General features: G+C 45.8%; 1 protein-coding gene across 2 annotated transcripts in view; it reads right to left on the bottom strand.

Annotated features, from left to right (window-relative positions):
* The window catches only part of ZNRF3 (zinc and ring finger 3), a 152,719-nt gene that overhangs the window by 51,061 nt on the left and 86,065 nt on the right, over positions 1–15,593 (bottom strand). For both annotated transcript variants that reach the window (XM_042963071.1, XM_042963072.1), the window contains one exon: positions 6,819–6,944. In XM_042963071.1, coding sequence (XP_042819005.1) covers positions 6,819–6,944 — 126 coding nt within the window. The remainder of the gene's footprint in view (positions 1–6,818; positions 6,945–15,593) is intronic.

Below are 15,593 nucleotides of genomic sequence, written 5' to 3' on the forward strand. Positions count from 1 at the left end.
ACATCTATTGATATTCACCATATTAGGAATTAAAACTGAGAAACACTTTTTTTTTTATGTTTTTACTTATTTTTGAGAGAGCACCAGTGGGGGGAGGGGAGAGAAAGGCAGACACAGGCTCTGACGCAGGCTCCATGCTGACAGCAGGGAGCTGGATGCGGGGCTCAAACTACGAACCGGGAGATCATGACCTGAGCCCAAGTCAGACGCTAAATCGACTGAACCACCCAGGTGCCCTTATTTATTTATTTTTAAGTAAACTCTACACCCAACATGGGATTCAAACTCAGCACCCTGAGATTCACCTGGGATTCAAACTGAGCACCCTGCATGCTCTACAGACTGCCAGCCAGACACTCTAAAACTGAGAAATCCTTAAAACACAGAAGATATGAGTACATGTCCCATTAGCTGACAGAACAAAGAAGTCATCACACAAAATGATGCCTCTGGAGAACCCTACCATATGCTTGTGAGGGAATGAGTGATTCGGCAAGTGACATCTTAGCATTATTATGAAACAGCTCTGGTCTTGTGGGACCACCTGTCCCACACCTGTCCAGGTACCTAAGGGTACCCTGACCTCATGGTGCGAACTGGTGGGCTAAATTACCACCTACACTATGATTTTACCAGCTTTGACTTTTACCAGAGAACCCAGAGAGACAATGCCCAGGAAAGACAAGCCCTAGTTCAGAGAGGCTTGGCCAAACAAAACCCATTCATCATCATGAATTCTCTATTTTAGGAGTCGCTCTTTGAAAGAGAAGTAAGAGGGGCACCTGGGTGGCTCAGTCGGTTAAGTGTCTGACTCCTGATTTTGGCTCAGGTCATGATCTCATGATTGTGAAATCGAGCCCCATGTAGGGCTCTGTGCTGAGCGTGGAGCCTGCTTGAGGTTCTCTCCATCTTCCTCAGCCCCTCCCCTACTTGTGCTGACTCTCTTTCTCAAAAATAAATGTAAATTAAAAAAAAAAAAAAAGCAAGAAGGATAAGTAAGAATTTTTCCTGGGCAGAGCCCCATGTACAAAGAAGGATTTGGTCTCTGTCCTCAATTGCTCCTGGCTCCTCTATAACAGGCCTTACGTGATGCACGGTTTGCTTTTCCCCCAGGACCCAGCAGAAGTGGTCATCAGCCATGGTGGGACTATGCTCCATCACTTCAGGGATATAATGCTTCCTTTTTCTATACACACTGCCAACAGACTGGGGAAATGTGAAGGCAAACACGAAGTGTCCTCAGCAATGTCACTGGCTTGAGTCTCACCAAAGCATTTATGAGAACTGATGTCCGGGCACCACCCTGATCCTTCCACCTCCAACCAGCCTGGGGAATAAAGACTAAAGTCCTTAACCTGAAAGCCTCTTCCTTCCCCAGCAACTTTCAACGCCCCTTGAAGAACTTCTTTGCTTCCTTTCTTTCTGCCCTGTTCTTGGAGGTTGTTCCCCCATCTTTCCCTGTCTCACACAGCCCCTCTCTCTAAAACCCATCTGCCACTTCCAGCCCCATAGACTCGCTCCTCCTCATCATTACTATCTATACCAGGGATTGGCGGTCAGCTCAGGGCAAGAAGAATGAACTCTTTATGTTACACATGGACCAGAGAAGTCCCTTCCAACTGGTGCTTCTCTGAATGACTCAGGATAAATTGAGGACATCACCTAGCAGCTAACGATCCCATACATGACTTGGCGACTACAGGGGGCTGCTTAGGGACAGTAGCCTAGCACTGTCCCCCACCAGCTGTCTTCTGGAGAACATTTCATCCTCTAACCCCCCACACATGGCTGGGCAGGAAGCTAAGTTCTGTGTGTTCCCAGCCCCAGATCACATCCGACCAGACTAAAAGTGACCACCTGGTCCACAATGGGCCGACAAATCTTTTTTCTAGAATCCTGTAGGCTTGAAAACAAGACAGTGTCAGACCCAGGGATATTGGGGGGCTATGTCTCCTACCAAGCAGGTGGAGAGAGGGAGGGAGGGAGGGAGAGAGAGGGAGGGAGAGGGAGAGGGAGAGGGAGAGGGAGAGGGAGAGGGAGAGGGAGAGGGAGAGGGAGAGGGAGAGGGAGGGAGGAAGGGAGGGAGAGAGAGAGAGAGAGAGAGAGAGAGAGAGGAATAAAAGCAGATATATACAGAAGACCTGGGGAGGGGCCACTGGCACTGAGCCCAGAGTCAGCTATTCTAGAAGAGCAGCAGCCACCCAGGAGCCTCAAGAGCAAATCCCCTTTGGCTAAACGCAGCTCAAGCTGGGTCTCTGTTAAGTGGAACCAACAGTCCTAACTAAGCCAGTGACTCCTGAAAAGCATCGATTTTTAGCTACAAATTGGTGAAGACAAAAGGGGGCAAAGGGGAGAAACTAACATAGGTGAGGCGGCAGAACAGTCTTTATCTCAGATCTCAGGTCAGCGACTTGGGAGCTGTTTGCTCTTACGTTATGTAGAGAATGTCTCGGGGACTTGATTTCCTCATGGTAAAACGGGAATCTGGACATGATCTCAGAGCCAGTCTGAAAACGAAAGATGCTGCAGAGAAAGCTCCTACCTAGCGCTGAGCCAGCACCTAACACATGATGGCTGCTTTTATGTTCTCCTCAGGCACGAGCCCCAAGCATAAGGGCCCCAGAACTGAAGTGACCTCTCTGAGGTGGCTCTGCTAGAGCTGGGTCTCTTTGACCCGAAACTCCCTGCCTTTCTTGTCTCAATTCATAATTTCCTCACGCTGTCCTCCTAAGTACCAGAAAGAGCTGGTCCATGCCTGTTGACTGTTCTGTCTTTCAAAACCCTCCATAAGAGTCCAGTGCAAGGTGGGATGAGGGGGAGGAGAGGTTTATTCTGTGTCCATTTATGGAATCTGGGCCAGGCGGGCTTTGTTAGAAACTCCAACACATCCTCTGTGTTCCTGCCATGAGACCCTCAGTTACGTGGATGGATCATAGGAACTGAAGCTGGTAAAGTCAACCTTCAAAATTCTTGCCAGTCCCAGAAGATGTTGAATAAACACTGTTTGAATTGAAGGCTTAAAATGCCCAGGGGATGAGCATAGATTCCTGTACTGTGGGGACGGTTGAAGACCCTTACTTTTAGTAGTAAGCTGCTCAGAAATGTCAATTTTATTCTATTTTAAAAACCGAGTCTGTCCTTCAATGCTGCATAGAGAACCTCCCCGAACTAGAATCTCAAGGGAAGAGATTTTAAATGACACAGAAGCTCAAAATGTTAGAAGAGTAAGGAGCCCATAACAGCCTCTTAACACAAAGTGAAAGAGAAAGGCTCAGAAAGCCAAGAGATTTGTTCTGGGTCTGGTGTGATGCAGGGCCTGGCCTGGTGCCTCAGCTGGCTACATCCTTGTAGGGGGCTCCCTCTCACCCCAACTCTACCTCCCTAGCTGATCCCACTGTCTGCCCTGCCTCCTGCAGAACTGAAAAGATTATAAGGAGAAGATCATAAATCATTTTTCTCTCATGAGTTTATAGTGTTCCCTTCTGAGGAGTTCAAAAGCATTCAGTAATAAACCAAGGTGATGAGTTTATGTCTTTTGCTTTTAAAACGAAACTTTATTTGAACTCCTGGAGAGGCATTTACAGGTTTTTAATTTAGGACATTCCTCTCTTGTTTCAACATTTCGCCCCATGGCATTTTCTGTGGGCGGGTAGGTGATGAGGGTAAGGGCTGGGGGAGGGAGAGGGGTCTGTGTCTGGCCCTCCCCTGTTCTCCCACAGGCTCTTCCGAGTGCCTGACACAGTCCTCCCTTCTATGGTTTTCAGCAAGTCTCAACATCTATATGGAGGAGTCCCTCCTCCCACCCCCATGTTGACTTGGCTGTAATCTCTTCCTTTTGTGCTTCTCTCCACTGCCCACCGCCTTCTTGCCATAGCCACTGAGAGCAAAGAAATGAGAGAAAAGCATGCTATCTGCAGGAGACAGGGCTGCCCATGAGGATCACTGTGCTTTTCTTTATCCTAGTCCCTTGCTACTGCCCTTGGGATTTAAAAAAAAAAAAAAAAAGGGCACAGTTAGCAAAGATAATAAAAGGGAAGCTGAGAACAACTACACTTTAAAATGAGAAATGAAGGGGCACCTGGGTGGCTCAGTCAGTTAAGTGTCCGACCTTGGTTCAGGTCATGATCTCGCCATTCCCCAGTTTGAGCCCCACGCTGGCCTCTGTGCTGACAGCTTGGAGCCTGGAGCCTGCTTCGAATTCCGTGTCTCGTTCTCTGTCTCTGCCCCTCTCCTGCTTGCACTCTGTGTCTATCTCTCAAAAATAAACATTTAAAAAATAAATAAAATAAAATAAAATAAAATAAAATAAAATAAAATAAAATAAAATAAGAAATGAAAAGGGGAGCCTGGGTAGCTCAGTCGGTTAAGTGTCCGACTTCAGCTCAGGTCATGATCTCACAGTTTGTGAGTTCGAGCTTCATGTCGGGCTCTGTGCTGACAGCTTGGAGCCTAGAGCCTGCTTCAGATTCTGTGTCTCCTTCTCTCTCTGTCCCCGCCCTGCTCGCCTTCTGTCTCTCTCCCTCTCAAAAAAAACCAAACAGTAAAAATTTTTTAAAATGAGAAATGAAGAGAGGAAGGAAGGAAGGTAGAAAGAAAAAAAAAAAGGGAGGGAAAGAGAGAAAGAGAGAGAGAGAGAGAGAGAGAGAGAGAGAGAGAGAGAGAGAGAGAGAGATATGAATGAGTCATCACACCTCCTTACAGACCCAGGCTCTAAACAAATGCGAAACTGTCTTGCTTTGTCTGGCCCAAGCGTTTTTGCTAATGATTTTATTCAGGTGCTAAGTCAAATTTCGGGAACTAACCACGTGTAAATACTGCCTGGCCACCACACAGCCTTTCCAACCAGAGACGTGGCGGGGGGAGGGAGGGCTGTTGCTTGCAAGCAGGTAGAACCACACACTTAGCTTCGGGGCCCCGGCATTCAATAAATATTTGGTGAATGAATAAACCTGAGAAGTACTTAATGATTCAATATATGTCTAGGGTTTTTATTCCCCCTGGCTTCACAGGCCAGCAGGCCAAACCATACAAACCTCTTCAAGTAAAACCACTACATGGTTGTTCTAGGTGGAGAAGGTAACAAGCGGGTTCTCCAAGCGACTTCAACAGCACTGAGCCATCGAAGAACAATGGGGTGTCCCTGGGAGCACTGTTCCAACCCACTTGTAGACACAACAGATGCAAAGGCAGAGCTCCACTGGGCTGGAGCAAAACAAATTAAGTCAAGCTGCTGGGCCCTGCATAGCAGCAGCTTAAGTGTAGGAGAAAATATTATAGGAGAAGTGTTCTGCCCACAAGGAAAGCAGTGTTCCTAACCTTTGGATGTAGCTGGCATTTCTCCTAGGAAAACACTACAGTATTCTCAAAGGGGTCGCGGCTCTCCTAGCATCATTAAGCAGCTCTGGCCGACTATTTAAACGATGAAGTATCAGGGCCTGGGTCACCTAAAACACCTTGATTTGACTTCATGAACTGTAAACCAGACAGGTAATAATTCCTGGGTTGTTCCCCCCCCCCCCCCCCCCCCCTTATAAAAGGGCAGGAGAACTTGACAAGTGCTCAAGAAGCTATTCAGAAGACAAGAGGGGCATGAAAATCCTAGCTTAGACCCATAATGGTCTCCTGGACCGAAAGCCTTTCATGAGACACTGCCTGGGGCATCTTGGAGTCTGGAAAAGGCTCCCCCTAAAATACCCTGCATCAAAACCATCTCTCTTCTCCTGCCTGGATCATCAAGAGGTCAGGAATCAGGACGTTTTTTTCCCCTGCCCCCCAGCTGTCTCCCCATGGTACCTAAACAGCACCTTCTGAGATTATAGAAAAAAATTCAGGCAGTAACACTATCCTTAGGAGATACCACCTTTCCTCTAACTAGAATTCTAATAACTTTCTTCAAACCTTTCCCTTTAACAAAATGATCCAGTTTAAAACAGATGGCCATCTGTCATATTTTAAGATCATTGATGGATAGTTTTCCCACAATAAATTTCTTTCTATCTTCACACTGCAGCCGGAGATAAAGCTGACCTTCTTGGCTAACGAGTCTCTCATTTCGTGCTTCTAAATGGGATGGCAGCAACCAATGGCAGCAAAAATGTTTTGAAAGCTTACTCTGCTGGTCGTTTGTATCTCATCTCTCCTCCTAACCATCCTCTGAGGTAAGTTCTAATATAGGACCATAATTGCCATCTGCCATTCTGAAACCAAAAAAGCTCTAAAAACCCAGGAGTTTTTCCAGAACTTACTTGGCAGCAAAACTTAATGAACCTGAACTCATTTAGAGGCAAAGTTGCCCTGAACTAACACGAGATTTTAGTTATCCCGCTTAATGTGAATATCCATACAGGTTGCTACACAAATATGGAGGTGTTTAATCATGAAGGAGTGCCCCAGATCTCCTGGGGGTTACTTAATAGAAAGTATGTACAGCCTTAACACCTTTCTAAATTCCCCAAATCTCAGAGTTCTGACACCTCTGTCCCCAAGGGTATAAGGTAGTGTGAATCTCTATTATGAAACCATTACACAGATAAGAAGCTGAGACTCCTGGAGGGGAAGTGACTTGCCTAAAGTCACAGAGTGGACAAGAGGTGGAGCCGACTCTGAGGCTGGCAGGCTCCGTCACAGTCCAAGCTTGGAAGCACCACGGTGGGCTGCCACAGGACATGTCTTAGTCCTTATCCCCACACGGGTCAGCTGGGAGAGACGGCTGTGCTGGGATGGCTCTTCTCTGTAACCACCTATGTGAGGAACTGATGAAATGGGAGAGCAGAGAACACCAGTCGGAATCAGAGAGATTCAAAGGGCCTGGCGCTTACCTTGCCCAGGACAGTGAGGCATGGTTTTGGGTCCAGTTCTGGCTGTTCCAGCTTCACTACTCCTACCCAGCCATATTCATACAAGTCCTCTTCGTCATTGTTATTACATAGGCCCAGGGGGTGCATCTAGAAAGCAAAATAGAAAGAAAGCTTCAATACACAGGCCACAGACATGCTTGACTCACACTGTAAATGTCTTCGACTCAACAGTCAAAAGTAACCTCAACTCTTAACTGGGGGGTGGAGGAGGGTGTTGATTTTATGGATGATTTCTCACTGCTGGTTTTGTTTTTTTTTTAAGTTTATGCATTTATTTAAGAAATCTTTACACCCAATGTGGGGCACGAACCCATGACCCCCAAATCACAAGTCACATGTTCCTTGGACTGAGCCAGCCAGGCTCCCCGCTTTCTCACTGCTTTGTAAGGGGTGGTTACCCAAAGCGGACATCACCCGATGGAATGCAGGCAAAGAAAAATAGCATACCTCCCATATACATACCAATCTAAATTTCTGTGAAATATCATAACATTAAGTAGCAATTACAGATGAGATTATCTAGGTTAGTATCCTTGTCTGTTTGGCTTCTAGACCTTAATGACACATCTACTTCAAGTTATGCAAAAGGACCTGGAAACACATTCAGGAGTTTATGGAAAGACCACTGGACATACAGCAGAATCACCAGTATAATTAACAAGCTGTTTAAAAGGCTACCCCCCTGGCTATTGGGAAACAGATGAAATCCTTTGAGGCTTTTCTCAAAATGGGCAAAGCAGAAAATCAAAAAAAAAAAAAAAAGAAGAGAAGCATCGTCACATTTTCGCTAGCAAAGTGCAGTCAGTGGGAGTCTAAAAACAGAACAATCCTGAAGTTTGTGCTCACGGTTCTTTCTATTATTGAATTTCAATAGGCCCTGGAATCCCCAGTAACAACCTGAGAGGAGGAAATCCTCATGGATAAACTAACTTATCAAGAAATTAATGAGTCTAGTACAGCGCTAAACTCTAACTAACTGGAAGAAACGTGTCTTCAGATTCGTGGCATGTTAGAGACACAAGAGAGACCTAAGAATCCATTGTGGTTGACAGAATGATATCCTCCAAAGCTGGCCTCCAAAAGCTGGAAAAGACAAGAAACAGATTCTCCCAAGAGCCTCCTGGAGGAATGCTGCGTACAGATCCATTTTTAACTTCTGACCTCCAGAACTCAAGGGAATACATTTGTGTTGCTTTAAGCCACTAAGTTTATAGTAACTTGTTATAGCAGCAAATAGGAAACTAAAACACTCTCTTTCCTCCCCGCCCCCACTCATTTTATAGATGAGAACAGAAGTTCAAGGTAAGTAGCTTTTCCAAGACAAGAGAGCCAGCAAGTGGCCATACCCACAGGTGACCTGGCTCTCAGATTCACAGCCTGTTGCCTTCCCACTCTACTTGCTTAACTTTACTGTCCCTTCCTCCAAGAGCTAGTCATCTGACTAGGGGAGAAAGACGAAGTGATAAAATCTTTAGGGGAAAATGTTGCCAGTTCTAAATTCTGTGGTAGTAGAGTTGCAACATGAATGTAGTGTGGGCAGCAAGAGTTGCTGGAATGTTCGGGGAAGCCCTGTGCCTGGCCGCTGAGCTAAGCTTCAAGGAAGAGTCAGATTGGTCAAGGAAAAAAGGAGAGAGCAGGCTGGTGTTCCAAGCCTGGGGAGGCAGAGCTAAGGGCTCTAGGGGGAAGAGGAACAAGACCAGTCTGATGAGTCTGAAGGGTCACGGTCTACACCAAGAAGGAAAGAAACACACTCGAAAACTGGAAAGGTGTTTGGACACGAAGACAATACCACAGGTTCCTTGGGCAGAAGAGTGGCACACTGACAATGGTTTCTTCTGGAAGTGGTGTGCCCGGCCTCAAGGGGCATCAGGATTGGAGGAGTGAAGGGTGCAGCCCAGAGATGAAAGAATCTTGGCAATTCAATGGAGCGACAGGTGGGGGTTTCACGAGCCCATAAGGCCGGTGAGCACAGGGTGCTACAAGGGGGTGGCCAGTAGCTATCTCTCTAGTGGGTGAGGAATGACCCATCCCCTGGGAATTGCAACACATGAAACAGACAGCCCCAGGACATCCAATTTTTGCATGAGTCCTCGGGCTGGAAGATCTTGCCCGAAAGGCATATGAAGATTCCCCGAAGAGCCCAGCCCACTCTGACATGTTTGGTGGTTATTAAAAGATGAGTGGCCTGAAGTGAAGACCTCTGATGGGAGAGAGAGGAGGGGTGAGGGTGTTAAACCCAACTGTGTGCCAACAGCCTGTCACTTCCACTGCCACAAAAGGGCTCCCAGCCTGGCTCGAGCCAGCTTCCTGAAATCCCAGGCCATTTCATGGCCATGGCAAATGCACCACTGACCCTTTTCCACAGTATTCCAGGATATTTTTAACCTGGCCACAGGACTTGGAGGTTTCCAGATGGAGAGCTGCTTTCTGTTACTTACACACGAATGAGGTTTGGCCAATGATGAAGAACTACACTGGTGGGGGGGAGTGGGGGGGGGGGAGGGGAAGAGGTATTATGCACGTCTAAGACCTTGTATCTGATTCCACCGATAGGAAATGTCCAGAATAGGCAAATCCATAGAAATGGAAAGCAGGTTTGTGGTTGCTAGGGCTGAGGGAGGGAGAAATGGGGAGTGACTGCTTAATGGGTCCAGGGTTTCCTTTTGGGATCATGAAAATGTTCTGGAATCAGAGGATGGTGATGGACGCACAACACTGTGAATGGACTAAATGCCTCTCAACTATATACTTTAAAATGGTTTAAATGGTGAATTTTATAGAAATTTTTCCAACAATAAAAAAGTTAAAAAAAAATTTTTTAATGTTTATTTTTAAGACAGAAAGAGACAGCATAAGTGGGGGAGGGACAGGGACAGAGAGAGAGAGACACAGAATCTGAAACAGGCTCCAGGCTCTGAGCTGTCAGCACAGAACCCGACACAGGACTCAAACCCATGAACCGTGAGATCATGACCGGAGCCGAAGTCAGATGCTTAACCGACTGAGCCACCGAGGTGCCCCAACAATAAAAAAGTCTTAAAAAAATGTCTCAGGAGTTTACTCAGAAATGACTGTACTCAGCTAACATGGGGATCCATAGTGGAGGACAATGTGGTTTCTACTCTTCCAGAGCCTAAGCCAATTACAGCAGCCCTTCTGGAAACCATGTCCTGCAGAATACTAGCCCTGAGAGATTAAAAACAGGTTCTTGTACAAGTAACTGACACCGAGAAACACCCCATGGGGAGTCAGGATATACTTTTGGCAACTAAAGCTCTACGGAGGTCTGGAGGTCTAAGGTTTGAAAAACAAAAGGTGTCTTTTTTTTTTTTAAGTTTATTTTTTATTTTGAGAGAAAGAGACAGAAGACAGCCTGGAAGAGAGAGAGAACCCCAAGCGGGCTCTGTCAAACTCACAAACTGTGAGATCGTGACCTGAGCTGAAATCAAGAGTTGGGACCCTTAACCGACCGAGGCACCCAGGAGCCCCTGAAAAACAAAAGGTTTTTAACCTTTGCAAAAACCAGCACTTCCTACCCTTTGATTATAAGCCAATGTTGTGTGTATACTCCTATCACACTGTTTCACAGGACACATTTTGAGAAATGCTAAGTTAGGAAGAACACATACATGCATCAGAGAAGAAACCTAAAGTCCACGTGATTCAAGGCAAATCTTAATGTCCTCAAATGCTGAACACCCACGACGCAAAAAGTACGGGGTGTGGTGGAAAGAATGGAGGGACAGTCATGGGCAGCTAGGGAGAAGAGGAAGAGAGGAAGAGGAGGAGGATGGGGCATGGGAACGGCAGAAGTAGGAGATGCCCAAGCCTGGCCCCACTCCCCGCAGCCATGGTGCGAAGGGAGCAGCCATGACCAGACCGCTATGCTGTGGCGAAGCAGAACACATGGGCACAGGAGAGGCATGTCAAGAGTGCCCTCAGGCATGCAGAAATCTGAACGATGTAAGCCTCAAACACACCCACTGGTCCGGGTCCCCTGGAGGCTGTCAGGCCCTGCGCCCCGGGCGAAGCGTCACGCGTCACGCCAGGCGCTCTCTCCCTCCTCTGCAGTCACACCCTCCATCCTCCTCTAAGATGCCCCAATCAAATCTTCCACTGACACTGCGGGAACTGTTAGCTCCAAATGGCAGCCTTGTCAAGGTGTTGACTTCTGAACACGGATCAAAGGCTCAAAAACCAAAAGGAATTTTTCTAAAGCGCCAGTGGGCACAATCCCTTGGCGCGGGTTGTTTATTTCTCTGTGGAGGGAAAGAGGCCTCCAAAATCACATCTCAGAAGATTGAAAACCGACCTCACCAACTCTGCCACCTTCCCAGCTCCACCCTCAGTGTCTTCTCTCCTGAGTTCCTTATTCCAGTTTACACTTCTAGGTGCCCAAGTACTGAGCCTCTGAATTCAACCTCAGCCGTGTCTCCTGTGTAACTGGCCTCTTTACCCCATCTGCTAAATATTGTATGACTCAGGTCTCTGTCAGTTCATCCCTGATGACAATATCAGCTTCTGGAAATGCCTGCCACCCCAGATCTCCAACCATTTACATCCTACGGCTCTTTTTCTAAGGGTTCCAAGTTATGAGCTCAGCAGAAAGTTTTATAGGGAAGCACAAGTCGCTGTAACATGAAAACATTCATCTGTGAACTGACCTGTCTCAAAGGGTAGAATATTCTAGGCAAAGGCATAAAATGCAAACAAATACACCAAGTCTGGGGAAAGCAGAGGAGAGGGTTTTCTCATAATTAAGTATTTATATTTACTATGCTGCTATGTTTATGCATTTTATCTTATTTAATCCTTAACGGCAACGGCTTGCTAATTGTTAGAACATCAGATGATACAGTGACTAGGCATGGTAAGTAAGTTGCAAACCAGAAGTGCAAATCAGCAGCTGATGCAGAATATAATGGAGCCCACAAAAGCCTTATTAGTCAATAACAGGATTCCACTCAAAGCCAATGGCAAACAACCTAGTGAAAGATTAAAGGAGAAATACACGAGAGAGCTTCTGCAGAGAATGATCAAAGAATTATGACAGAACTTTGTAAAAAGTAAGAGAGTTCTCTAATATTTTTGGAATTACTTTTGATAATCCTGTTGCTGAAGTCAAACATAAGAGAAAGATGCCACATCCACACTCTCATACAATTTTGCCGAAAATATCCCAACACTGCCCATATGGGATTCACTCTGTTTACGCCCAGAAATCAATACGTAGCGGCAATTATAATTTAACTTAAGTTAAAAAATAAACTATTATTTTCTGTTTTATTTTTCAAGATAAAGCCCCAGTTAAAGAATTTCTTTCCACTACTTACTAAGAAATATTAGGCCCTAAGTTAAAAAGATCCCCAAGTCCTATATTAGATTAGTCATCTGCAGAGAACGAGGGCCTCCTACGTACGAAATGCACACAGTCTCCTGAAGATTCAGACAGACGCCGCTACCACTCCAGACAACCATCACATAAAATCCAGGCTTGTTAACTCATACATGTTGACACCAGTGAGTGATATACAGGCAGTGACTACATACAAAACCTGTGTCCCCTTCTGACCGCTAATCATTCGAAAGTAATCTTAGGATACTTCAATGAATGATGTTCGAGCATGTCAATTTTGAACCTAATGTGGAACATGAGCATTTAAAAATTACAGGCATTTCTGAGTTTATTTTCTGAAAATGTTTGGATGTGTGGGGTTTACCTGATCATTTTTGCCTTAATATTTTTAAGCAGGTTGAAAATGCCTGATTTGTGTGTAAGAACTCAGGGACATCAGAAAGACTTGCTAATAAAAACATAAAGAAAAAATCAAATGGACTGGGAAACCCAGAGTGGAATGTGACCAAGACCCCACTAGGCAGAGAATGCCACAGAAAGGGAAGAAAGGCCTGGACCTAGAAAGAAGACAAGCAAAGTTCCTGGGATGGATCCACAGAAGAGCAGTGCAAATAACTAACCAGCTAAGACTAAAGTATAAAACTAAAAGAAATCGTGTCCTGTGTGGTAACTTTGGCCTCGTGCTATCAGAACAACAATTTGGGGATGCTCGACGTCCTTGCTTAAGTCAGTTGAAGGAAAATGCCCAGTTAATCCTTTATGTGAGGTTCAACATTATTATGAACATGGCATTATTATGGTTTTTGCTCTTACTCCTGATTTTGTTTCAAGGGGTGTTTTGGGATGGAAAGAATGAGACCTTTGGAATCAGGCAACCTGTGTTTAAACCTCATTCCTGCCTCTGAAGAGGCACATCAACTTGGGCAGATGACTCAGTTTCTATAAACCTCAATTTCCTCATCTGTAAAATGGGGACAGTATTGTCTGCCCTAACAGGGTGCTGTAAGGATTAGAGGAGATAAAACATATAACCTCAGTAACATAGTAGATGCTCTATCAGTGGAAAAGCCCTCTCTGTCTTCACTTCCTCTAGACTGGTCTTGTTTGCTTGTGCTTTATGCCTTTGCCTAGAATACTCTGTCCTTCAAGACGAGCTTCAATGCCACCCCTTCCATGGAGCTTTCTTGAATGCACCAATACAGATAGTTGCTTCTACCTCCAAATGCATGTCCCCAAATGCTTTGTTTGGTGCTTACCACAGTTCTTTCAGCCTCCCCTCTAAGATAGGCACCTGCTTCCAGAAGGAGCATCTTCCTTCTTTCCCTTTCACCCCACCCAGAGCATCGTCCCCTTTCACCCCACCCAGAGCATTGTGCTCAACAGGTACTCAATAAACGACTGCTGTCAGAATAGCATTTGGCTGGAGGCAGGCCTGATGCCATGCCTCACGCTTTGTTTTCGATGCTTGGGTCTCTGCTTAGCTAAGTGAGGGACCAGGGCAAACAGGTCAGAGTTTAATCAAATGCTGCATGAACTTCAAACAACCTGGCTCTTACAGTCACTGATTTCCAAGTCACCAAAGACATCCTTGGGACAAAAAAGATTCACGGGCAATGGCATGGGAGCAAAGGCTGGTCCTTCTTGGTTCTGCCATGGGACCACAGTAGCCAGGCATGCAGAGGCGGCCAAGGCTGTCTGTACACAGAGAACACAACACGGCGGCCCTTCACTCAGGCAGGTGCATGACAGCGCTTTATAAGGGCAGTGGAGGGGAAAGAAGAAGAGAGGATGTGCCCCCCTAAAAAGGCAAACTTTACACTTTCCCAACTGCATCTGATTTCATAAGTCCTGTCAGCTCCAACAAAACAGGAGAATACACCAAAGACCAGCCAGGCATGGGATCCAGGACTCAGGGAATCCAACAAAGAGGAGAAATAGAGAATGGCATCCCCAGGATGATGGCCATAACCAGTCGGCTGGGCGGCCAGTTGAGACCGGACCAGCTGCAGGAGAGCCTCCCCTCACCCAAAGAAAACAAAAGCCTGAATTATTACCCAATGGCCCTGACAGTACTAATAAGAGAATTAATTATAAGTGATAATCAGGGGCATCTGGGTGGCTCAGTTGGTTGAGCGTCCGACTTCAGCTCAGGTCATGGTCTCACAGTTCATGAGTTTCAGCCCTGCGTCGGGCTCTGTGCTGACAGCTCAGAGCCTGGAGCCTGCTTCAGATTCTGTGTCTCCCTCTCTCTCTCTGCTCTTCCCCTGCTCATACTGTGTCTCTCTCAAATAAATAAATAAATAAATAAATAAATAAATAAACAAACAAACAAACATTGAAAAAAGAAAAGTGATAATCATATAGCAAACTCAAGTAATGGGGCAGGGTGGGACGATTATTAACCTCAGAGAATACTTTAAAAGTTACACCAGAATTGTAAACCATAAGCAGGGTACAGCCTGCATGGCCCCGCTGAAAAGAGTGATAGCTGTAATAATATAAACCCTGATATAAACAATAACTGTGATACAACTACCTTGGAAAATATAGATATGTGATATGGGGAGGGGGGCAGATGGAGGGAAGGGAGGTGGGGGAAAAGAACAAAATCTTCACTTTCCATAATGGGAAGTTAAAAAAAAAAAAGCTTAATGGACTAAAAGTATGAAGTAGCAGTTATAAGCATGTTATTTAGAAATAATTCAGAGATATTTAGAAATATTCACAGAGATGAATAGCAGAATAAACCACTAAATAATTTAAAATAATTGCCCCTGGGAATAGCAATCAGGGATGGCAAAGGGTGAAATAGAACTTTTTTTTTTTTAATGTTTATCCATTTATTTATTTTGAGAGAAAAAGAGCATGAGCGTGAGCGGTGGCCGGGGGGATGGGGGGCAAAGACAGAAAAGAGAGAATCCCAAGCAGGCTCCGTGCCGTCGTCAGTGCAGAGCTTGATTTGGTGCTCCCGTGAGATCATGACCTGAGCTAAAATCAAGAGTCGGATGCTTAATCCACTGGGCTGCTCAGGCGCCCCTGAACGCTCTTTATTATAAGCCTTGAAGTAACTCATTGCCTTTTTATAAACATATACATGTTTTATTTTGATTAAAAACTTCATGCACTGCTGGACAGAAGTCCCTTCCTCCAGGTGTTCCAACAGATTCCATGGGTCCTACGGGGAAGCATTATGTTCAGCCCAAGAAAGACCCCGGAGGCATCCTACAGACACAGTGGGCACGTGGAGGGAGACTGTCTAGATCGGCTGCTCTGGGAGCCATCCAGAGCCTGGGCTGAGAATGGCTGGGAACACAGCACAGGGATGACTCAGGGAGAGAGGGAGAACCAGCAACCGTCACCACCCCCACAACCAAAAATAA

This window comes from Panthera tigris, chromosome D3, assembly GCF_018350195.1.
Source record: "Panthera tigris isolate Pti1 chromosome D3, P.tigris_Pti1_mat1.1, whole genome shotgun sequence".
In the NCBI taxonomy this organism is placed as follows: Eukaryota; Metazoa; Chordata; class Mammalia; order Carnivora; family Felidae; genus Panthera; species Panthera tigris.